General features: G+C 36.7%; 1 protein-coding gene across 2 annotated transcripts in view; it reads right to left on the bottom strand.

The window, feature by feature from the left end:
* Positions 1-27,028, bottom strand: part of PDE10A (phosphodiesterase 10A) — a 171,945-nt gene that overhangs the window by 36,765 nt on the left and 108,152 nt on the right. For both annotated transcript variants that reach the window (XM_014875864.2, XM_088161417.1), the window contains exons 4-9: positions 21,867-21,987; positions 19,945-19,994; positions 7,464-7,604; positions 4,955-5,110; positions 2,234-2,284; positions 354-412 (exon numbers count right to left, since the gene is read on the bottom strand). In XM_014875864.2, coding sequence (XP_014731350.2) covers positions 354-412; positions 2,234-2,284; positions 4,955-5,110; positions 7,464-7,604; positions 19,945-19,994; positions 21,867-21,987 — 578 coding nt within the window. The remainder of the gene's footprint in view (positions 1-353; positions 413-2,233; positions 2,285-4,954; positions 5,111-7,463; positions 7,605-19,944; positions 19,995-21,866; positions 21,988-27,028) is intronic.

A 27,028-nucleotide genomic window follows, 5' to 3' on the forward strand; every position in this document is an offset into this window, starting at 1 on the left:
TGTCACTTCTCAAAAGACAGCCACACTTAACTCTGACAGAAGAGATGGGAAAAGAGCAGAAAAAACCCTGCAAAAGGCCACAAGAATAAGCAAACTCTGCAAGGTATAAACGAATGTCACGTTTTCATCTGCACCACCACCACAAAAAAACTTATGAAAGGTATACCTCACTGCCACACACACTACCTTGTTCTTGTCCCTGAAGTTTGCCCACTCTCTGAAATGTTCCTTTGCATCTGCTTGTGAGCTACAGTGAGTAGGTTCCACTACTGCTATTGAGTGAACACAGGTAGATTGGAAGAGCTAGAAAATTCATCAAAAACTCATGAGATTATCTTGCAAATCACACTTACTTCGATACATCAAGCAAGAAGTCATTCAGTTCAGTCTGCTTGGCAAGGCCCCGGCACACCTGGAAGCACAGATCATAGAACCATTTGCTCCATAACACTGATAGCAGAGGGAAACTGAAGTCTCTTCCCTTTAATTTGTATGAAAATTTAATTTAATTTGTATAAAAAAAAATACCAGTACTTGTGTGTGTGTACATATATATCTACATCTATCCACTTATATTCTACAGCACTGTATAAAATTAAAGCTGAATTTGTGTGCTGAGGTTCAATCTTAGCTATCTAGCTGCCGAGTTAAAACTGTGAAACACAAGTAAAATTTATCCCAAGACTCACTGAAAACTGTGGGTTTTTACACTTGTTCATGCTGTCTCAAAGGCTGTCACTGACTGATTATGGGATGAACATTTCCTTATCCAGACCCTTAGATCTTCTGAGAATGTCAAATATTTTGTTTCTCTTCTCCCTTACCATATTTTTACCATTTTTTTCCCAGGCTGCAAACTAGCATATAGACACAACTGTAGACTGACATCAGGCAAGTTTAACTGAGCTAAGCAACAGATGATATATGCTCAACTTCGGGAGAAATCAGCATGAATATGAATACAGAAAAGAGTATGCATACTTCTTTTTAGAAGCAAAACGTTAGCTGAAGCAAAGCTTTCAACTGTATCTTTACTTCACCTGTTGGCATAGTCTGTATCTGAAGCACAGCTGTACATCTGTATATTACTAGAAAAAGCACTGAGGCCAAAAGTAAAACAAGCCTCCACTGCTTGTAATATCACTTCGAACTAGCAATATCTTTCATCTGTGCAACGCAGATACAAAATGCCAGATCAAAACTCTTGCATTCTTCTCATACAAAAAAAAAAACAAACAAAAAACAAACCTTGAGAAGAGCAAGCCTTCTGCTTAGAAGAAGGAAGAGAAATAAAAATGATCAATGGACAATCTTGAACTTAACTTTCCCTGTTGTGTTTTGTTAGACATGAAAGACTTCTTAGTAAAGGAAGGTGAAGCTACAACTGCATGCAATTGCAATTCTACTAGTGTACAATAGTCGGTACTAGCTAAATCTGCCTAGATATGAATGACCACCCCAAAATCACTGACTTCCAGCACTGAGGCAGAAAAGATTAGAGTCTAGAAGAGAAAAGCAGGAAGCTTTCTGCATGTCTTCTGACAAGTGTATGAAAGGCACCTCGAAAAAAAGCATGTCATGAATTTCCTCCTGGGAGTTGACAGAAGAATCTATTTTAGCATTTTCCCTGAGTTGAGAGAATATGTTTCGTTTCAGTGTTACCATCTTCTGCCAGTTGAAGTAACGAAACCTATTAGCAAAGCTGCTGGGGTTTGCTGGAGCAGCTCGGCACTGTGTGAAGCTCCATTAGGCACCCAGCTAGGGACAGCATGAAGCATCCTTAGTGGCAGTAGTTACAGGACTATGAAGCAGCTAGCGAGGATGGCTTAAAATAGGCTTTGCTAGCAAAACTTCATCATTTCAAACTGAATACTAAAGCAGGAGGAAAGCTGCCAGTTAGCCTACCAATTGCCATTCCACAAGAAAAAGAAAACAAAGCCACCCTGCAACGCTGTTATGATAAATCTGCTTTAACAATTATTTATTTACTTTGTTCAAATTTCTTTCCTTTAGTACCATATTGTTTGTTATTTGATCTATGACTACAAGTGAGGAGAATTAGTTCAATGAAAACCAAAAATGGTAGCATATTTTTCCAGGTTCAAGGAAGGAGCTTTAATCAATGCTTTAGCAATGACCTCCACTTAAATCTGATCACAATCCATGCTCCTACTAAACAAGTTCTAGAAGACAAGTTACACAATGAAAAAATGAAAAAACCACTCACACTTACTTGTACTTGATGTATTGCTACTGAAGCCCATGCAAGATTTGCTGTTGCAACCTGCAACAAAATAGAAGAAACTCTCTCTGAAGAAACTTTGAAAACTGCACATCAGTGACATGCCTCTTTTCTCTATCTACCTGCTAAGTCAATTGACTGAGCTGTTTCAGACAGGCAGGCCGTAACAATTTAAGACAGTTATTTTGCAAAAGTCTCAGTGTACTTGCAAGTATTTCAATTTTAGAGCTTACCAATGGTTTTCAGAAGCAGAATTGGACACCCATCAGCTCAGAAAACAACATCAAAACAAACATCCCATAAGCTGAGGGTTTTAAAAGTTATACTGTTGAAAGGCATCTGCCATACAAATAAAATATGCCTTAACAGCTTTCTGGGGCTGTATCTCTTCAGCAATAGCTACTTCCAGCTGTAAACAGGCACTGTTTCTTTCATTACTGTTTTGGTGGTAGAAGAACCAGACCTCATCCCTCTGCTCAAGTGTTTGAAGTATGACAGTTTCCAGGCAACATTTCAAAAAAATGTCATGTAAACTGCAGCTACCTATGATGTGCTACCATGCATAATCTCCTGTCCTTGAAGCACAGGAGCTTTATAGGAACACAGGGAACTGAAGCACAAGAGGTCAGCTTTTGCATACCCTCCTAAGGTACTTTTTTTTTTTATATTTTTAAAAAGAACACTTTGCACACATTTCATAAAAATTGCTAATGGCATCCAAAGGCTTTCTGAAACCTGAAAATGAAAAGAATGCTTTAGAACACTCAGAAAGTGACCTTAAAATATTTTTAATTTACTAATAAAATACTTTCATTTAGCAGCCAGTCTTTTCCAAGTAGAACATTCATGAACTTTAGCCACAGAAGTTATTTCACGTAATATAAAACATTCATATTGTCACAAAACAATGCATGTCTGAGACCTATCTGAATTATAAATTGATTAATGTAATAGGGCAATTTAAAAAATTAAACACATTTTGTGCAGGCTGCAGAATTAATGAGCCTGTTTTTGTATAAAAGCCTGTTCTTTGTTCTCTGAACAAGGACAATGGCAACACCACACTACCTTGACCTCTGTCTAGCAGCAAAAAAATACAAGGTATGACAACAAGCTGAAGTGGCATTGACTACCCAACTAATATACACATGTAAACATCAGATGAATGCTAGCATACTTAGCTTACTAAGAAACAAAATATACACTTGACAAATATTGCTGCTATTTTCCTTCTTTGGGAGAACTAGTTTTAGTATCTCTTGCCTGAATATTTTCTGTCCTTTTAATACAAATCATTCCTCTTCAGTACAGCTAAACTGCAGCATGGTGGATCTCATACCACTGGCAAGTCAACACACCTGGCTAGAACTCACTCCATTTTGTCCTAACTGTGTGTCCAGGTTCCCTTCTCTGGGGGATGGCACAGAGAGAAATTCATCTTGACAGAGACATCTTAGTGGGACATAACAGGGATCCTCACCCTGACATGAGAGCAAATATGCACTTTGAACACTTTCAGTACAGCAAAAGCCTTTGCCACGCCTGCTCCATTTCCAAATCCACATGTATTTGGCTAACAGCTCCTAACTTCAGATTGACAAATGGACATGTATCAATATACATGCTATACAGGACTTAGATGAGCAGAGAATCATGCATGCAGAACAGTCATGGAAAGGGGAAGATAAGAATGAATGGGAGTATCTGGATAAGTTAAAAAAAGTGGAAGAGAGCTTTACAAGCGTCACCTAGACTGGCAAGTCATCCAGGAACCAGCGCTTCTATACACAGTTTCTAAGGACATCTAATTCAGGAGACAAAGGACAGTGATCCTGGCAACTCACAGAGATGGGACAGGCTAGACAGAGACAAAAGCTATCAGCTCCTAAAAGCTAAAAAAACCCCTGGCCCAAAACCAGCACATAGCTGTCAACCTAGAAAGAAACCAGGACACTATAAAGACTCGGCAGACAGCATCCCATGTCTTTCTGTTGCAAGGAATTCTAGAGGGTCTACCTGGATACCTGGTACTGGAAATACCACCTAGACAGACACATCTTGGTGCTGGAGAACATCTGGCAGTGAAAATACGAATGCAAATATCAAAATCTCTTTTTGCTTCATGTTTGATTGAAAGTAAAAATCACTTCCCCTCCTGTGAGACCCAGCATTGAGACTTAATAAACTGTTGCTATAACATTGCAGCACTCTGTTTTGCAATAGTGCTCATTCCTTGAAAGGCCACACCAAAAAGGAAACTAAAATAAATTTTAAAATCTTACCATAATGTAAAATAAAGTTGTACTGGAAATTTAAGATTGAGACTCAGGATGACTGAGCATTGTCTTTGTTTATATAAAGTGATTTTGAGTTCTGATGCTTGATTAGCACTTATATTTCGTTTACCTGCCCTGAATTATCTTTTCTAATAACTCGGTATTTATAATCAATAAAGAAACCTTGAATCTGTTTATTCACAAAAGAGCACAAGGTAAAATTCTTGATGTGTACCTGTACTTGCATATTTTACCTCCTCTGACTGAAAATACAAGTCACTACCTATTGGTTTTTTTTAATAAGAACTAAAATCAAGGATGAAAAAGGTATAAACTCATGAGAAGAGCAAAAGAAGGAAGTTTGGAGTGGAGGGAGGGACAGTGGTGAAGTCCTGACCATTGTGGGGACGTGGGCAGAGGCTGCACACGAGCTCACCTCTTGGTGACTGTGGTGGAAGGCTTCTTTGCCCCAGTGACGGTAAAGCTCCAGGATACCAATCAGGTCACCAATTGCTGTGACAATTGGCAGACACAGAACAGATTGGATACGGGTCCCTGACTCCAGTCCAGTACCTTTGGGAAATCGCTCATCCTAGAAAATGCAAACATAATCTGATAAAATGTAAAATCTGACAAGACATTAACAAGAAAGACATACAGGAAAATTTAAAAATTCACTCAAAACTCATCTCTCAGCATAATTTATACACAGTAGTAAGACAGAAAAAATCTGTCTAATCTACTAAAAAAAAAAAATTTTAAAGTCTTAGCATTCATTTACATATGTAGATAACCTTATTGATGTAAGGTCAGAATTAGCTGTGATATTACACCCAGCTTTGGGTTTCTTTACATAATGCTTTTTCCTCTAATCTCACAAGCAGGAAAAACAGCATTTCATTGCTAATGCCAGTCCAGATTAAATGAAAACCCAAACAAGCAACACTACCACCCCACCATTCTTCCCTCCAAAAAGAATTTGTAATCACAAAGTAGACTGAGTGCTCAGATATCAGTATTAAAGAGCAGACAACAGTGCTTGCAAGAAAACAAAAACTGAAACTTGAGTCTAAGGCTTTAGGCTATAGAGTTGTAATCCTCAACCAACTCTTGAGGAGAAAATGTGTTCTCAAAAAATTACACACGAGAGTAAGCATCTTCTTCCTTTGCTTACGCATCCTGAATAAACTAGTGCAAAAGACAGAAACAAATGTTAAAATAATCCTACCAGCTGCTATAAAAGGCCCAAATACATCACTTTCAATCCCCATAGGGAATGTTCAAGGCTTTATAGCTTCACTTCCCCATGTAGGGAAACTCAGGCAGAGCTAAGAGAGCACCTGGACGTCACAGTTAGTAAGGCAGCCACCGCCCAGTGCCAAGTGTGCAAGACCCACCTCGTTGCACACCAGTCCTTCAGTACCTGATTCCCACCAGATGTTCCCTGCAGGCTGTGCTTAGGCAAGACAGACACCCCTTCAAGGCTGATCAAAATCTCTCACTTCTCAAAGAAAACAGCAAGTAATCTCTACCTTAATTACTAAGATGACAATCAATTTGAAAAAATGACAGACAAAAGAGAGTGGGAAGCACTTTGAAACACGAGCCTTGTGCTTTCTCTTTTTAGTTCTGTCCTCCCACAAAAAAAGGGCTGGCAAATCTACCTGCACACGCTTCCTTTTCGCTGTTCAGAGGCTCCTAAAAATCACATGAAGGTAAACCATCCACCAAAATGAATCTTGCTGTTTGGTCAATGAATCGCTCATATTAAATCAACAAAAAGGTTCAAAACCTCCTCACTAACCCCATGATTTTACTAAGAATGTAAAATCAAAACACAGAACTCTTGTATGTAAGGATATAATGATATTAATTGGAAATTACCAGTAACAATTTAAACCCTCAATTTAACTGAAAAAACATCAACACAACATTTTAATAGTCCAGGGTGAGTAGAAAGCACTGACTATTATTACAGGGAAAGCTGGTTTTGCGGCTCTATTTAAGTGTACTCATATTAGGCACCTGGGATTTGTTTATACCCAGGTTTGCCCAACTAAGGTCATAAATAATTACAAATAATTTCAAAAGTAGAGATAGCAACGTCCAATCTTTTTCTTTTTTTTTTTTATCAAAGTATCCAAAAATTGTTATTCTGGTCAGAACTTGAAAACACAGGAAACACTGAAGAGAGAAAAGAACGTAAACTTTCTTGGTGTTCTCATAACCATAAGTGCTCACACAAAGTACAGTTTAAATACCAATTTCATAAAATTGCAATTTCAAAAAATTCCTCTAGATGCAACTAGAGGATGAAGTGTTCTAAAAAACTAAAAAGACATACAGACATACAGAGTGTCAACAATTATTGGAATATCACTTTAGGAATTTCCAACTCCTGTTGAGAGAAAAAGGCTTCAATTTTGATACTCGTCACATTAGGGCACTTTTCATGTAGATCTACTGATACTATCAGTATTCTAGCTTTACATTGGAGTATGCAGAGAAAAAAATCCTGCTTAACAACCAGAATTCTAATTGACATTTTTGTCAGTGTGAGCCCTGTTTTAAAATTAAATTAAATTTTCAAAGTTGATTGACTTTATGGAAGTCTTCTTGGTTGGGGTTAATATTGCAAGACCAAGAAGACCACAGGAGTTACAATTGGTTGTTTTTTCCAAGTCCTGTAACTGATAGCTAAAAACAAGGCAAAATAACCAAAACCCAGAGTGAAAAAAACTCAAAACCTTTAAAACTAGAAATAAATTAAATATTCTGAAATTATTGCATCAGCTAATCCAAACTCAGATTTATTTTCCTGGTATCAAGACAGGTGTAAATTCTGTCATTATATGCTCATCTCAAACATTTCAGCATCAAAACATTAATTCTAACAACATTCTAAGATGCTGTAATCATCTAATGAAAAACAGAAAGCTTTTTACCCCCAGAATATCTTCTACTAACAACGTTTTTCTGGATCTGGCTACATAAGCAGATACTGTAGTGCCATGTGCAATGGGCCCTGCAGGAATGAGTCGTGGGTGTCCTTCTTTAGCTCCTGGTGGTGTAAATACACACAGACTCTAGTTAGAAGGAAAAAAAAAAAGAGAAAGAAAGAAATAAAGAAAAAGTAATTAGAAAGCATGATTACTTTAACAGTTACTGCACAACCTATGTAGAATATAGAGGAAAATATGAATAAACTCCATGTAATTCTTCTGAAATCTTAGAAAATCCCACTCTAAAGTCATCCAGGTAACTTCTGGACAACTCCTGTGGAGAACAGTTGATGACTAAAGTCAGTTATTATTTATATCAGGGTAGGATTGTATTTACTTTGAACACACAATACGCAGCATACACAGACTCACACAAGAAAACATTACCTTGTAAGAAAAGCTTTTTTTTAAATCTAGGATGCACTCATTTATTTCAATAGAAAAGACACAAAAAGTAGAGATAATATTTAAATTTCTTGTTATATAATACCAGAGACAGATGACAATGCCACACCACAATATATTACTAACATTACTCTTAAGAATGGCCACAGGTTGTGCTGCTGATTAATTTTATTCTCAGAATTTGGTTTCATTAGGGCTGCACTGAGACAGGAGCTATTTTCTAGCATGGATTATTACAGACAAAATTTGCATGTGAAAATTCAGCATTTACTATCAGCTGTAGAAAACGAAGTGATGATATGAGGTGTATCCTGTCATAATTCTCCTTTCTTTACAAATATGCAGGGTATGTTATAAAACATTAGTACTAAACAATTCCAAATATCTTCACACTGAAATGTTCAGAAACTAAAGAGATGCAAATATAATGCACCATATGAAGGTACTCTTGCAGTGATGAAAATACCTTAGCTGCAATGTATTACCAGCATTTTGGAAGGAGAAAGTTGAAACTCTATGCTGAGGGGAAAAAAAATGGTCAATAAATAATACGAAATTCATAGCCAAATTAAGACTGAAGTCTATCCAAGGAGAATCAGTGGTCCAATCATTAGGATATTTAGTAAGCTCAGGAGAAAAACACTCAAGACTCTAAACAAAAACCAGTAGCTGAGTATTTTGTTCTTAAGCAGGAAGTCCCAAAAAATTCAGCAAGACAATAAAGTTAGTTTTCCATCCAGTAATTCATTTGCTAATATGTGGTACAGATGAAAATTAAAATGTCTTAAAAATAATTAAAAAATAGAGCTGCCTCAAACTATTTTAGCACTGATAAGTATTTTTTCAGTTGGAAGGAAAGATGTTTCTTCCATGGACTAGCCCTGCTGAATCTTCAGATTTTTACTCTGTTTTGATGTCTTGCATTACAGTACAAGCACATGAAGTCAAGGAATTTTCTGTTTATTCTTATCCTAAACCTGAACCTTATTCTTCAAACCCATTCACGCTCACAGCTTCTTTGAAGTTTGGCCACTAGAAGTAAGATACACTTAAAAAGTCAGAATGTTTATTTCCCATATGAATTACAAGAATGTAATTTTTTTAAAAAAGCAACATACAATAAAAAAACTATTAAATCAATACATTGAATCTCTCAGAACAACCCTACTTAATCTACCAGAATAAAAAGCTCCATTTCTTCTTACTTGCTTATAATCTAATAAAGATACACTTAATTTTTAAATGAAAACTTAGTTTCACAGTTGCTTGCCTTCATAAGCGCCAGTTTATGTTTTTACATGCACTTAAATAGAATGAAAAAGAACATTTTACATAATATAGCCAAGAAAAGCACACCATGATCTAAAAAAAAACAAAAAAAAACCAAAAAAACAAAAAAACATTATTCTAATAAAACTGAAGAAATCAGAGATCTTTATTTATTCAAATCAGTGTTCTGGTATAAAATAGTTTTCAAAAAATAAAAAAGGTAGTAAAATAGAAAGGACATAGAAATACTAAAATGCATATCTGTAAAGTCTGATTTGCTATCCTATATACTTAAGATTTACTATTTTAATAGGAATCCTGCTTGCAATAGGAACTGTAACAATAGAATGTGTTCAAAACTGAAAAGGAGATTTCTGTTGCAAAGTACTGCAAAACGTTGAGATGCAAAGCAATGCTTCAAGTCTGACTGATGCAGTCCAAGTAGTGGAATGATACAAAATCAACAGGACATCGGAGACCAAAGCTGATTTTGCCAAAGATGCCAAAGCATAACACTTCTATTGACACCATTCTTCTTATATAGATTAAGACATGTTTGATTCTTTTTGCCAAGGTAGCAATGCATTACAATTAGCAAAGTAACCATGCTGTTTACATTGTGTGTATAAAATGTGGTTTTCCACACCCATCTCCTGAGTCATGCCCAGCACTAAACACAAAACAATACACAAATGTTTCTCCTCTCAGAAAGAGCTTCTCAAACCAAGGAAAAAAGGGAAGCAAACCAAACAGCCACTTGCACCAGAAAACAAAGAACTCAATTCTCGCACACATACATGTTTTTCTTCAGAAAACATCTTCACTCAATCTTCAATGGCCAAAAACCCATGTTGACACTATGAAGTTTTGCCTGCAAAGGCTGCTTTCACCAGCACAGTCTTTGCTCTGTCCTTGTGTATCATTTTGTCTGGTAAACCCCTCTGTTGCTAACATCAGTAAGTACTGCTGTGTATAAGTTTCCCTATGCTGGAAAAAGTTTGTGAACATTATTTTACTTCCAGCTGCTCCAAAAAAGAATTTTGCAGAAGCAATCCCATCCAGCTTCTATGGAAAATTGAAAACTCGTGGCTAAGGGGTCACAGTGATCAGAAAACTATTCTAACTACCCAGTAAGTTCTAAATTTCCCACTATTCCTGACTGAGGAGGAGGTAGAAATGACTGTGCAGAACAATTGATAATCTTATCCTGACTATGCAGCACAATTAAAAAGAATGGCAATTTTTCTCACAACCATATAAAAGCTGAAATTAAACCATATGCTTCTACCATTCCACACTGACTTTATGCATACACCTAATAAATTATGCTGAGTGTTCGTACATTCCATATTTGATGAATTTAAGTCTGAATGAATTTAAATGTTTATTGCCAATTAATTATGTAGAAATGTCTCAAATACATGCCATCAATGGCAGGATCAGCCAAACAAAACAAAGTAAACTGTGCTCTGCTCTACTGTGGCATGTTGCTGAAACAATCTGAGGCACCCCACAGACACAGCTTTATGGGAATCTCTACAATTATCACTGTCAAAAACCAGGTTTTTCATATCACCTATCCAGCTCACATTTATTTTTTTATTTTGCTTAAGAAAATACTCATGAAATGTACTGCAGTAATGACAAAATTTAGGGCTCATCTACTTTCTTCTAACTATGAATGACTCCAGCATTCTTTTAATTTGCAAGTGTACATTCCAATAATCTTTCACTAGGTCAAATGGTAACTACAAGTGTCCATACAGACATCAGATATATTGCATACAGCCTCACAAGTATGTGATGAAATTAATAGATTAAGTAATTAATTTCAAATTAACTTGCATTTTCTCAGTTGGTCTGAATATTTTACTTCAAAAAAGACAGTTTGTATTTCTGGTAATGATAATAAACCATGATTACAAATAAGAAACCAGTGCATCTTCATCCACAAGTTAACCAATATATAGTCAATAAAAAAGGAAATATGAGAAGGTTAGGACCCCTGATGTACCAAATACTATACTGATAATAACTCACAATGCAGTAAAAGGAAAAGGCTGAGGAGACATCAGGATGCTTGTGCACTGCTCACAGACTCTTTTGCTACTATTATCACTTGCAGGGAGCCTCTTAGTATCAGAAAGGGATAAATACAAATAGCTCTTTACTGATAGCGTAATGTCACTGTCTCTATCCAGGCAAAAGTCAAGTAATAAAAGATAACTAGTGTAGAAGGAGCATTAGGGATGTCTACTGCTGATGAGAGAGAAGGCAACCAAAATGGGAGATTCAGTACCAAAAGGACTAACATTGGCTTGGGGAGAGAATCCTTTGGAAGCTTCCAGATTCAGGCATTCTGCCACTTGGCAGTCCACAGTACTGCCATTCCCAGTTTTGATCTGTATATCTTCCTTCCAGACAAAGGAACCTCCTTTCCTACATCAGTCCCAACCACCCCATTAACAATCATCTTCCAATAAGTTCCATATGGTAATGAACTTTGTTCTTTAGATGTAGTAGACAGAGGAACACTAAAGTTTGACATCAAGAACTTCCTGTACCTTGTTGAAACCCTAGAGTACATGAGGAGCTTTCTTTGCTTCCATCTGTGACATGACAGATTGTTCTGGTTGGGCCTAAAATCTTTAAACTAGGATGGGAGGAATAATTTTGATCACCTAATTCACTTTGATATAATCCACCACAAAAAAAACTATTAATTTTGATGGATGTAACACTGTGGTTTGGAATCCACTAATGACCTATCATGAACACAGATCAAGAGGTTCTTAAAAAAAAAAAAACAAACTGAAGCAAAACAGAAAGTCCAAAATAAATTAAGACCTTAAATTTTTAAACAGTGGTGAACATAGACAAATATTAGAAAAGTCACTCTGTCATCTTGGTGGTGTTAAACTATATAGTTGGACTCATTATTTCAGAGTTTTTCCAACTTAAAAGATTCTACAATTCTATTCTATGACCCATGTTTCTTAGGCACTCTAGGTACAGGCAACATACTGTAGTCTCTAATATCTTTTTAAAATACTAATGTATTAACAAGCCTGCCAGTCTACAGGAATGCAGAATGATGTACAGTAACTGTTTCTTGAGGGATATCAAGATGACAGCATCCTCAATTCACAGATAAACCCACCAGCTTGGCTTTCAGACACATAACAAGATCAGTATATCCTCAATAAACCATTATACCATGGTTTTTGGTGCTCTTTCCTTGGTACTATGCACTCAGTCTAGTAAAATTATTAGTAATTTATCTTGAATCTCTTACTGCGGCTGAAAAAGCCTTCTTCACTCCTCATTTCTAACAGCTAAGAGCATGCCCATGAAGAATTATTCATGTTCATCTTGTCATGCTGGCGTAACTTTGTCCCATTGTTGGTTTTTCTAGTGAAAATCTAATGCTTGAGAGAGACAGCAGATTAACATCCCAATAAAAGAAAACATGAGTAGTAGCAGCAAGTTTCATAACAAAATAGCATTCACAGCTCTCGACAGATATTGTTACAGCACTAAGAAAGTTACAGCACTAAGAAAGTACCTGCAGTTTTCAATTATTTCCATCTTTGGCTCTTCTGACGAAAAGGACAACCAGAGGTATAACTGGTGCTATTTTTCTAGTCACTGTTGGTATGCAGGTTGTTGGAATCCAGCACAACACCAAATCCCACCTCACAAAAACTAGAAACCATTCAACCAACTCCATAAAGCTTGCCAGGATTAGATTTAAACTGCATACATGTATCCACCATCATCATTTCACAAACTGTTATTTCTTCTTTTCATACAACTACTTATAACTAAGCAAATGACGGTCATAAAACAATTTTTCTAAAATTTCCTTGCAGAAAAGCAGTCTGGATAAAAACCAGGTTTAATGATTAAAATGAAGGTTAAAGTACACATGTGACATGCATTCCACTAACAATTTTTGTATTACGGGTGACTGGATCTTGATCTAGTTTCTTGCACAGTGCAATCTGCTGATAAAACTGGTCCTGAAAATGCTTCATGGGAAATCATTTAATATTCAACTGACATTAAATGAAAGGCTTCATACTAAAGCATTGCTATGTGATTTGATGCTTGGGGGAAAGAAAAAATTAAAGAGAAAATGGAAATTGATCAAGCTGATATTAAGTGAGTTTAATGGCTTCTGCTGCTCACATCTGTTTCTGTTCAGTAGCAGCAACAGATTTTTATTCTTGGTAAAGGACAACTTAAATGTAAGACCATACAACCGAATGATAACATTATCTGCAGATATTAACAAAGGCTGTGCCCTAAGGCCTGGATTTTTAGCAAGAATAAAACTCATTATAATAGGCAAAGATGACCAAGAAAAACTAACATAATTAATTTGGAAATTATTCACAGCCAAACCCCTTGGATTTGTTAACTGGCTTAGCTGAAGTAGTAACCCAATACTACCATGCTAAGAGCTCTAGGCAATTATGTTCTGGATTTAAACACAAGTGCAGCAGTCTGACTATATGAAGCACACAGGGATAAAAGAAGAAAAAAACCACCAGCAACTACCACCATTGTTTCTAAAAACTTGTTTCCCTTCCAATACACCACAGTGTACTAGACAGGAGATTTCAATTTTAAGCCACATAGGGTGCACAAATGTTGAATACTTGTGAAATGAAGATGATGCACTTACACTAACCGTAGAACAAATTTTTAAACAGTGGTGAACATAGACAAATGTTGCAAAATTCACTGTTTCATCTTGGTGATGTTAAGCTATATAGTTGGACTCAATGATCTCAGAGTTTTCTCCAACTTAAAAGATTCTATGATTCTATTCCAGCAGTTGGGTTTTTTTTGTTTTTGGTGGGGGGGTTATTTGTTCACCCTTCTCAATAGTATCAATTTTTAACTGCATTTAACTCCTGGAAACTTTCCAGTTGATTTACACAAGAAAAACACCATGAGAATTATAGCAGTTCATTGACACAAAAAAAACTCTATCATCCCTTCCATTTTTGAGGCATGGTCAGCTCAGCATTTTTCTGAAATTTGGCCGAACAGGTCCCAAACACTCCCCTAGGAATGAGGATCCCTGAGCATACACAAGCAACAGACTGTCATGCCTCATTACAGCCATGACTGAGGAAGTTTTCCCAATGCCAAGTCAAGCACACTGCTGCTTGCCCTACACACCACAGGTATTGGAGGTGATTCCCTTCCTCTCTGCCTAACCTAGGCATATCTTCACCCCTCAACTTTTTCGTTAGACTAAGCAAAACCACTTCTTTTGTTTCCTGACCATTCTCTCTGCTCTCTCCTGAACTCACTTCAGCTCCTCCAATTCTATTATTTCTTAAAGAAGAGTGTTTAAATGAGCCATTATTCCATCTGTGGCTTTAGCAGTGGAGAGAGAAATAGGAAAAATACTTTACAGTCCGGCTAGAGTTCTTTTTGTGCTACATACATAAGTGTATTTTTTTTGATACAGCAATGATTATTTCACTCATTTTAATCTTAAAATTCACTGAAAATTTTAGACTCTTTCTCAGAGTCATCAATTGCCCTATACAGTGAGAGGCAATATGTGGAAAGCTGAGCACTTTTCCTAGCTGAATCATTGTCTGGTTTCTTCTGATCATTTTCCAAAGCCCATTTTGAAATCTAATCTGTTCCTACAGACGTATCTGCCGTCTGATATTCTTTCTTCACCTGTCATTAGTGAATATATTAAGTGAAACCAGATACCTGGATACATCTTTGCAGATTAATGCAAAACAACCTCCCATTCTGATAGAGGAAACACAAACAACTGGGCTCTAATTTTCTAGCAATTTCTGCATTCTACCTATAGTATATATTTATGTATGCACACGCTGGGGAATGGGATGCTGAAGAGCAGTGCTGAGCAAAGGAACCTGGGGGTCCAGGTGAATGGCAAGTTGAACCTGAGTCAGCAGTGCCCTGGGAGCCAGGAGGGCCAGCCCTGTTCTGGGGGACATCAGGCACAGCATCACAGCCGGGCAGGGGAGGGGATTGTCCTGCTCTGCTCTGAGCTGAGGCAGCCTCACCCCAAGTGCTGGGGACAGCTTTGGGTGCCACAATGTAAAAGAGATTTAAAGCTCTAAGTGGGAATCCAAAGGAGGACAAGGATGATGAAGGGCCTTGAGGGGAAGCCATAGGATGAACAGCTGAGGTCACTGGGTCTGTTCAGCTTGAAGAGGAGACTGAGGGGAGCCCTCACTGCAGTTCCAACTTCCTTGTGAGGGGAAGAGGAGGGGCAGGCACTGATCTCTGCTCTGTGGTGACCAGTGACAGGACCCGAGGGAATGGCCTGAAGCTGTGTCAGGGGAGGTTTAGGATTTAGGCTGGATGTTAGAAAAAGGTTCTTTATCCAGAGGATGGTTGGGCACTGGAACAGCTCCCCAGGGAAGTAGTCACAGCATCAAACCTGACAGAGTTCAAGAAGTGTTTGGACAATGATCAGAGGCACAGGGCAATTCTTGGGCTGTCCTGTGCAGGCCAGGAACTGGACTTCAATGATCCTGATGGGTCCCTTACAACTAAGGATATTTTATGATATTATATTCATCATGGACACATTCCACAAGTCCATTTACCTGAATAGTAAATTAAACAAGACCAAAATTTCCCTAAAATACATTTTGACGCTTATTTCTTTCAGCTTGATAATTTATTGACTTAAATATAAACTCAAACACTGTAACTAAACAAGAGCTTTTTGCCCTCTGTTGAGTATCACTATTCACTGTCAAATAAGAAAGTAACAGATTTCTTCCGCCTGACCTATTAAAAAAAACCATGGTCTTAGAATTGATTCAAGGATAAAAACCAAAGTTTCCCGAATTGACTTGCAACTAGAAGGATTTCACCTGGAAACATGTTTAAAAGACTCAGATTTCAGAGAAGATATCTATGCATTCAAAAACTGGAGACAATTAACAAGCAGTACATGATTTTTTCCCGGCTTCTTAATAATTCAAATCACCCACCCCATAAACTCACTAGGTGGCACTGCATACACATCAAGCTGCAACAACTTTTGCATGACCAGAAATTTAAGAACGGCTTAATAAAATTTACCCCGAAGCACAGAGTATGGGCACATATTTGTGGCCTCACATAATTATTTCTTACAATAAAACTATTGGAAACTTCTGTCTGAAGCAAGGATTATGTGTTTGTCAACACAATTTGCAGTCTCAGGAGCTAAGTAACATAAGACCAAGTAAAAGCTTCTTTAACTGTATGCCTGTAAATTCGAAGTCATACATCTTTACACAGGAATCACGGTATAATCATGAGGCAAATTACTCATACAAGTAAGAGCTATAAACAAGAAGTATCTGAAGAATTGATTAATAAAGGAATACATTAGGAACCCTGTAACTGTGATAAGTATTTTAGAAATATTGCCTTGTAAAGATGTCAGCTTATGGGCTTAAATCCATGCCCAGCTAGCATGATACTTAGGCAATTGATTTATACACAGTATCCAATATGAGGATTTTAGTAAATCCTTTAAGTCATGTTTGAAGATGATACTTAATTAAGGTCATAACAGGAGAATTATTAACTGTATATTCACCCCCATAAGAAATGAAAATTGAAATAAAGTCAAGTCCTTTCCTGGAGAGTTGTGAAACATTCCTGTTTGATTTGGAAGGGTTTCTGCTCTCCAGTATATAGTATTTGTAAAATGGCTGCTATGTACCTTAAGAAAAAATAATTTTATTTGCATAACTATGCTAACCCAGGGACAAAGATAATTCCTTAGATAAGAAGAAAGTTCAAAAACCAGAGGCAGCGTGGGCACAGGTCTGTTCAGCTCATGATGCTGATGAGGAAGGTCTGTTGTTTTTAGCACGAGTACTTTGCAGTTAATTCTACCATATACACACAGTGTAGGCAGAATCAGATTCTGATACACTGGGCAACTTCATGGGGAAGGAAGGAGCTGGGCACGCAAGGGGGGCTCACCTGCTAGAGAGCCATCACTTGCAAAGCACAATCACCATCAGAGCACTCTCAGAAAGGGCTGCACTGAGTGGTAGTGCTTCCAAGCAATTTGAACACCCAGAAGGATGCTAAAACACTGAACTGTCCACACAGGCACCATTCTGGCACCAAGTCTGAGTAATACTCGCATAAAGAAATGCACTGGAATCTGCAATTCATGTGGCATCTTCTATTTCAAGCAAATTCACTCAAGTAAACATCCTGAAGGCATTCAACCTCAACTGTCTCAGCCAGAAGTTACTTAGTCCTTATGCTGCTTTCCAGCTCTAATATAGCATGTAAACTTCAATTGAGAGAAAGAAAATAAGGCCATAAAGAAACGTTTTATGTGGACAGATATTTTTATAAACTTGCTTTTGTGCCGTTAAACTCTCCAAAAGAATTTTTTCTAAAGCAATGTCCTCCTTTAAAGTCCAGTGTATCATCTATGTTTTGGAAAAAGAAAGGGACTAGCTAATCTAGAGCTTTTCTCAAATTAGGTAATTTTTCTTTCAGTTCTAATATAATTTTCATGTAAGAAAAACTCTGCCTATATTAAATATGGCACCAAAGAATGATTTACTCTGCAATCTTACTAGTCTATGAAAAAAGCAATTTGCAATAATATGGCAATTTTCTCAATATTAAGAAATAATAGCACAAAGTATGTAGTGATCATTTACTGGTTTTCATTTTGCAAAAATTAAGCATTTTTGTAGAAGGAAATTATCTTATATCCTAATTAGAAACTCACTATGTAATTCAGGCTAAAGGTAGTCAAGGCTATCTCATATTTCAAAAATGTTCCTTTGATGAGATTAACACAAGTCAAAATTCTCAAATCTGGATTCATTTAAACAAGCAAAACTATACCAGGACACATTTAAAGCAGGAACTGAAATGATGTAGAGTTAATTCCTCTGCTTCAGGTTTGGTTGTAACTTCCCTTACAGAATATAGACAGAACACACATCACTAAAAATTAGAAAACCATTTGAAAGTAGTTATCTACTTGTTAATAGGATTCCTCCATTCTTACACACTTCCCTCCCAAAACGTAATTCTCAAAAAGATGTACACACATACACTCTCCTAGCTGGATAACAAGCAGCTATTTTCCAAGCTAATAAACAAAAAGCCCAATGCTAAATTGGAGGGGGTGGGGGAAGGGTTTTGTCAAATTGGCAAAACTCAAATCACAAATCTAGCACCAAAATACAAAGCGACCAAAAAGCAAATACTATTCTTTAACACACGGCCATAGATATTCAGCAAATACTTAGTCCAGGCTAATCAAAGGGTTCTAATTTATTTTTTCATTTCAGCTTAAAGAATTAGCTCACTCCTGCTTTTGCTATACAGAATCATTTTGTTCCCATTTTAAAGACATTTAATAAAAATAAATAAAACCACATTGCCAGTGTTTGCTGGGCAATGGCTAATTTCACTTGGATACATTCTCTAAATTAAATATTCAAGAGACAAGAGCTATCCAAATTAATTTCCAATGACAATTTCTTGTAAGAAGTAGGCTAATGCATTACCATTTAGTTACAAGACTACAAACATGAGTTTGGCCCAAAGCCCACTAAAGTGAATGGAAAATCTCACACTAACTTCAAAGGACTTGGGATCAGTCCCTATAATAACTACATGAAGAACATTCCATTTTGGGTGATGCAGCTACATAGCAGTGGTTAATAAAGTCAATGTGTGTTTTTAGTGGTTGGAGCTTTTCTCAGGAAAGAGTTGTATTGGAATACTGGGAAGCAAATAGATTCAACTGCCTAATATGTTTTATTTTAAAAAAAAAAAAAAAAAAAGATCAGAAGGTCATATAGTACCCAGGCCCTCAAGGTATCAGAAGGCTGTGAGTAATCCCATATTTTGCCACACTAATCTAATAGGAAAAACCTCACCATAGTAATCTTTTACACAGCATTTAGAGATGAGCATGCTCAGCTGGCAGGCCGTGTCTGCCACCAAAGCTGGCCAGCTCTGTGCATTTGGGATGGAGGCTGAACTTGCTGCCTCTGGCAGCAGGAGGGAGCTTTGCAGGGACTGTCTGCATCGCCCCCCACCCATGACAATGAATGCTGTCATCTACTAATGAGAACCAAAGACTGCATTCATAAAGGATGAACAACATGTTTCTTCAACTATACCTCTTGGCCAAAGAGTTATTTAAAAATGTATGTTATTTATATGCTTAACAGAAGCCATTGAGAAAAAATGACTTTTTAATAATAAAGTGGATTCTCTTTATGATATGAAACAATCATATCACAAAAAATGCAAAACCTCATTTCCATTTCTTATAGGCATATAGGCCTCAGAAACTAATTGAATTAATAAATTTTAAATGTATCATTTAGCTTACACCAACTAGAATCTACGTCTGAAATTTACATTACATCACTATCAAGTTGCAGCTGACAATTAACATTTTAAAAAATCAGGGAGATAACTAGATGCAAAGAAAAGGCTATGCAGACAGTAAACCCAAGTTAGGTTTTCTGCTTCTTTAAGACAATAATAGGGCTATATCACAAATTTAGCTTCCAGAGTCAGAGAAACGATAGCATTATTGCCAAATCTTAAAAAAAACAAATCAAAACACAAAAATACCGAGGATCTAAAAGCAGAAAATATTTTTTCCATTGTCATCATTATTATATTAAAAAACATACTTGTGAATGTACAGAAAAGCAGCATTTTAATCCAGTATACTTACATTATTGCATTCTCCCAGGAAATACAGTGCAAATCCATCAGCTTTTGTAGCTGCCAAAGGAATAACAAAAGAAATAATTGTATTCACGGGGATAAATCGAACTTATACAACATCTCTGAGGTGAGACCACAGATTCAATTCCACTTAGGACAAACATCCACTATTCTAAAGGCTAAGGTCTTTTGCTGTGTCCCCTAAAACTTACAAGAGTCTACAAAGTTGGAGGTACCACAGAGTTCTTGCTTTCTTTATCTTTTAGAATGCAGTGAATTCCAATAATTAGAAACAACTTCTTTATACATCTATACTCCAAGGCCTAATGTTAATAAATGCAAATTAATTAATACAATAGAAGTAACATTAAAAAGTGTATTTACAATATAATCCATCAGATACCATTACAATTTCTATGAGCAAAATAAATGCCAGTTGTAAATATTAAGCTATATTTGTCCTTTGCTTAAGAGAGAAAATCATGGGAAAAGGAGGAGTTACAAATACTTCTACAAAAATGTGTTTCCAAACTAACTGTTTCTATTTTCTGCACCTAGCCCATATTAAAAATACTGACACTCACCAGAAAGTTTATACTTTTCTAGATTTCTGCCAGATTCAGATTGTGGTATGGAACAGGGCAAAATCAAGTTCCTTAAACTTCCAAAAGTTTAGAGTCAACCAACCATCATAACTTACCCTCAAAATCAGAACAGAATATAGCAAAAAATTATTTTACCCCTGCTTTACACAACAGGTTTGGACGATGTGTCTGTCTTTCCAAAAGTTAATAAACATTCTAGCCAGTAAAAAGACATATCTGGTACTTATTGGAACTCAAGAATCCTTTAAGTACATTTCAAGGGAAAAGTTTTTACTTATGTGCAATCAAATCGAATGGCTTTCTTAATTGCTTTGACAAAAGGAAAAACTTCCACTGTGTAGTTACTTGCTTGTTGTCAACTGCACAGCACGGGTAAGAGTCGAGGACAGCAATTTGAAATCAGATTTTAAATCCTTCAGCTGTAGTACCTAAGTATATTGACCTACAAGGCAAATGAGTACTGTAAAGGAAATAATATACAAAAAACCCTCCTGTCTGCTTTACAAAAGAAAGAAAACATAATTGTAAAACATAAGCACTCTACTGTCAAATCTCACTTGCTGTGTAATAACAAATTTGATTTGCTGTGAGTTGGACATCAATATCTAAATAACAGCTTAAGCAAAATCAGCAGAGAAAAGGATATTTTAAAACATCATATATATAAAATAGAACTATTATTCATAATTAAAAAACTATTAAGTAGCTGGGAGAGTAAAACCTTTCTAAAGAGCTGACAAATCTACTGTGACACTTCCTACTGAAGCCTGAGTACATCCACTCTGGCTAAAAAGAAGCCAAATTACACTTATATTGTTATTGAGTGTTTTGTTTGTTTTTAACTTTTAATTTTTGATCACATGTAGTATTCTCTTCCCACAAAAGGTACTTACATCAGATAGAAAATATTAGTCAAACAACCAAGTTTAATTTGTGATCACACAAAATATATGCTTCCTTCCAGTGACATGTCAATTGTTTCTAAAGGCATTTAAGTATGCAGGGATATTACTGATAGCTTTTTGTTATTTTCACTATTGAAATTGCAAAACCATCATAAGCAGAATAGTTGATTCTTTGGTTCATTTAACATGAAACTCTAATATCACAATTGGATATGCAACTCTCTCCAAAGATGAAATGCACTTAAGTGCAGCTAGGGATTCACTGAGGGACAGAAGGTGAAGTAAGTTCACACTGAGAGAACATCCAATGGGAACACTGTTATCCCTCAATATCTGTCTTTATTAATTAAACCACGTAAGAAATGTGCTGTGCACGGATGCTGAGTAACAGCTCAGAGACATCAGATTCTCCATCTTACCTATTTTAATGATGCTGCTCAGTTCATACAGAAGCAGTTGGTTATCTCCTCCTGTATCCAGGCGCTGCTCTATGTAGCTGTTTAATTCATACACTACGCCTTGCATATTCGTATCCTGGTACTATGGAAGCAAAGATGAGAAGAACATTTTAGAATAACTGAGATGCATTTTGCAGGTTTTTAAACATATAAATTGTTTAAAAACAATATGCTAAGATGTCAATACTGAGACAAGCAGAACTGTCCTACTCCAGCTGCCTGAAGAACAAGTCACTGCTAAGCAAGAGGCAGAGCACTCCACTCTCTGTTCATCAGACATTTGTTCAAAGCACATTGAGAATATCACTGACAATTAATAATCACCTAAACTGAGCCAGGGTCATGGACAATGTCTAAAGAAAATGAGAGAGATGACAATTATCAAGTAAGTAGACTCCAACTCCTTCCTTTTAAGCTCCTAGTCCACTAGAAAAAGCAGCAAGCCTTAGACTGTCCACCTCAGATTCATGCCAAATGACAGAACTCTGCCAAGCACCAGAGCTTTCAGGTGGTGGTAGTTCAGGAAGGTCAGCCTTTCAAACACAGAAGCAATTAACACCAACTAAGTGAAGGACAAAAATCACGAGTCAAAATTATGCCAGCCACTGTGGCTTCATAGGCATTTGCTTCAACTGATGATGGCAGACACAAATCAAATCTGTTGGCAGATTACAAATCAGTTAGGATATTTAGATGGGAGCCATGGGGTGCTGATTGCTGGTATGATGGAACAGCATGACATGGTTAAAATCTCACAGGAAAGGAGATGCAGCCTCCCTTCAGGGGCCCAGCTGCATTTGTTTATCCATTTCCAAAGTTCTGAAAGGGCTGATAAAAACAGCTCTAAATGTGTATGTGTAGCATGACAACATCACGAACAATAATTTCACAGAAAGCAATACTTGGCACTAAGTAAAGATTCATTACCCCGCCCAAAACTGGTAATGTGGTAACTGAAGAAAGTAATATGGTCAATTACTTACTGAACTCCATGATGCAGTAAATTACATTGCTTAAACTAAAAATTAAGCTGGTGATATTTAGACAAATTAATGTTGCTTGAAAGACTAAGGCTTACTCTTCTGCTCATTCATACTTCAGAGCCAAGTTTAATATAGATCAGAATAATATAAACTACTATGAAAAATACCATAGATGCTCAGACTATCACAGTCTAGCCCACTACCACTCCAATGTTTTTGTGCATATATGTAACTGCTCAATACTGTTCTCGAATTTCTGTCTGTAAATGTGGGTAAACCTCTACATGTTACACTGGTGGATTAAGCACATAACTTACACAATATATTTAATTATATGACTTTTATCCCCCCTCTTATTTTCATGCATACAACACACTGTGTCGTGAATACAGAGCATGTAAAGATATTTATATAGGACACATTTTGATGCTTCATCTCAAAAAAAAAACCAAAAAGCTCCACAAACAAAATAATTCAACGTGCTTGCTGGATAATATCAACTCCCAGTTTCTTTAAATTCAGCAGATTTAATCTTGACTTTAAAATGGCTCCTGAGAATATACAATCTCTGCCGTGACCTCCTCTTCATCTATTAATCTACTGCTCCACATGGACATATTAGAACATTTGAGTACTAGGCTGTCCAAATATTCTCAATGTATAACAAACCTGATACTTCATAATTCTTTCTGTAAAATGATGTGATGATTATACATTTTGACAGTAGTGTAAGGTCACACTGCATAAATGCATAAACTACTGCAGGTCTTGAGTTTACACTACAGCATGCCATCACCAATATTTGCACCATATGGCAGCTGGCAAGCTTCCACTGCCTGCCCTCTGTTGTGTCCCACATTTACTCCTGTATGATTATTATTCAAAGGGAGAAAACAATAGCATAGCTTCATGCAAGTGAAGCTTTTATACTTACGATCCGTAGCCATAAAGCAGGAAAATGGTGAACAAGAATCTACACTATTCAGGCGTGCTAACCCCAGTTTGCAAAATATGCGTAGCCACGTACCCTAAAGCAATAGCAGCTAATCAAACACATGTGCACAACGCCTTTATCATGTGGAAAAATGCCTTCTCAGAACTTGGAAATGAATACACATCTTTTTGCCTGTGACACACAGTCAGGACTTAAATCAAATCTTTGCAGGTTAAAGCCAACACGTTGATGATGCGTTCCCTTAAAATGAGCCCACTGGCGTAACAGCCATGGCAGAAAAACTGCTTTCCTCTAATCAAGCAGCAGCTCAACATGCACAGTAATTATATAACAGCTCTGTGCCCTTTATCCTCACCTCTGCCACATGTGCTTGCACACGTTTGGTAAGCAGGGCAAAGGATTGCCCGCACCCATGTCACTGAAGGGATGGCAGCTGCGCGATGCCGGCCATGGTCACGCGGCACGCGTCTGTCCTGGCCATCTGTGCACCCACAACTGGCCACATAACACAGCTGGGCCAGAGTCACTAGTAAGCAATTCCTAGGTCAATTATCAACAAAGATTTACTCCGTCATGCTGTGAAATGGTTTTCCTTTCATCACAGTAGAGTGAAAGAGGTTTTTTTATTAGGGTCTAGGCATTTTAGATTGGATAACCACAATAATGTTTGATTGAAAAGCCACAATAGTCTTTGTATTGTATATGAAGCCACACATTTAAACACAGAGTAAGTCATCAAGAAGTACTACCCAACGTGGCTGCTAACAAAGACTTGTGCATATTTGGTGTAAAACTTACTTCAGGAAAGCAACACCTCAAAAAAATTCAACACATGTGGCGGAAAAGGAGAGCTTATTATATACACACAATATTATATGGATTAAGTAAAGTTTCTTAATTTGCAATTTAATAATACTCATGAACTTTTTCCTTAATTCATTCTTCCCATTGCTGATTTCCTTCTATTTAAGATTCAGTGTCTACAAATATTTTGGTATATTTACTACAAAATTCTGCATTTCCATGACATTACATAAAATAATTAAATTAGACTAAAAACTGGTTTAGCACTATCATACCAGCATCATATTTCTCGTAGCTGTGTATACTTTAAAGCTAGGAAAATGGACTAACAATTAAGAAGGGAAATCATGTTATAAATAGTATTATTAAAACTTTTAAATATGAAATAAGGTTGGTTTTACAGGATTTATTTAAAAATATTTATATGGTCCATAGTCTTTAGAATATTGCAGTGCAATAGAGGACAACCACCCATGACACGTGATTTAAGAATAGTTCTGCGACTTAGAACTAAACAAGAAGGCTAGGAAGATAAACATTAAAGGAGATAGTGAAATACTGTAGAGTGAGATGAACTTTAAGTATTCATTGGAAACAATTAAGACACATGGAGAAACTAACATACAAGTACAAAATGTAATATATAAAGTAATAAAAACAAAAAAAAAAGTCTGAAATTAATATTATTTCTGTGTTTTGATGCTCATAGGGCAGCTGTGCCACAGGCATTTTATGCTTTTGCAGGAAATAAAAAGCCCCTTTGCTGCAACAAAAAGCCTTCATCAATACAGCAGAAGGTCAATAAGTGCTGACATAATCCAGAAGTTGATTGTTTGCTCTGTAACTTCTTAAAATATCTTATGAAGAGTCATGAGTAAGTTTCTATGTAACACTTACCCCCTACTACAGAGCTGTTTCTCCAGAGCAACAAATGCCTGGTTGTGCAACAGAACTTAGTCCTTTGGTAGGCCTCAAAATGTATGATATTATCACAGAATAAAGTCAGAATAAACAAGCACCCAAATTCCATTTGATGTGGAGAGGGATAACCAAATGTACTTTGGGGATGCAGAAATTCAATGGTCTGGGAGAAGGAAAAAAAAAAAAACCAAAACACAACCAAACTCGAATGTCCTGGGAAAACTGTGCCATCCTAAGTTTCCCTTATTTCCTTTGTTGTGCCAGAGGAGGCAGGAGGAGAGGGACAATGCCTGACTCTCAGCACTGTGCAGTCTGCCTGGATGGAATGGACAACAAGAGCCTCAGCAGTGCTGAGTGACCCGATGCTATACATACATATATATATATATATATATATATATATATATATATATATATATATATATATATATATATATATATATATATATATATATATAACCTATATATATATAGGTTGTATCCAGTGCCACCAATTGCACCCAATTGCAAGGCATTCTAGAGGTGCCACAGGGGGCAAACACCATAGACAGATGGAGGGGCATTTGAAACTGATGACATATTTTTGATCCAAGGCATGTAAGCAGGCCAAAAAAGAAAAAAAATGCAAAACAAACAAAGAGAAACATCTCAAACAAAAAAAACCCCACCAAAACCACAAAAACATAAACAAACCACAAAACAATAACAAAAGCAGCATCAAAAAACAAACAATAAACACCACTTTGTGAGATCAAAATAACATTCGTAGGGAAAAAAAAAATTAACTCAGCTGTCCAGGTAGGAAGGAATTCCTGGATCAGGAATAGGATCTGTTGGGGCAAACAGAGGTTCTTGTAAGGAGCCTCAATTCTTGAGCAGTGTGAAATAACTAAGCATAAAGAATGCACATAGGCCATGGACATTGTACATAGACCCAGGAGTTTTAAATCCATTCTTTATCTGCTTACATCAGTTAATGTTTTAGATAACCAGCTTCTTCAAACCACCTAAACTACACTGTCACAGCAGCATCCAAACTTGCAGATAATGAATTCAAGTAATTCTGTGTAACATTTTACACAAAAGAATGTCCTTAGGCAGGGACTGGATTTCACTCAAGGTTCCTCAATCATCTTTAAAACTGACAGCTCCTCTCTTCTCTATCATCACACTACAGAACACAGGCAGCTGCTAAACCCAAAACAACCAAAATCTCCTCATAAACATCCAGCCAACACAAGTTGTCCTTCCTATAGAACGATGGTCTTGGCAACAGGAGTCATGAGGGAAAGAATTTAAATATAAACTAAAAAAAAACCCTTCCAAATTAAAAAAAAGAACACTTTTTTGAAGTCTTAATGGTCTGAATTAGCTTAACATTTGATTGAGATGTCAGACCAAAATATTTTACACGAGGTATTTTCATACTTGACCAGAAGTATAAAAAGACAGGTCTTAGA

This window comes from Sturnus vulgaris, chromosome 3, assembly GCF_052056855.1.
Source record: "Sturnus vulgaris isolate bStuVul1 chromosome 3, bStuVul1.hap1, whole genome shotgun sequence".
In the NCBI taxonomy this organism is placed as follows: domain Eukaryota; kingdom Metazoa; phylum Chordata; class Aves; order Passeriformes; family Sturnidae; genus Sturnus; species Sturnus vulgaris.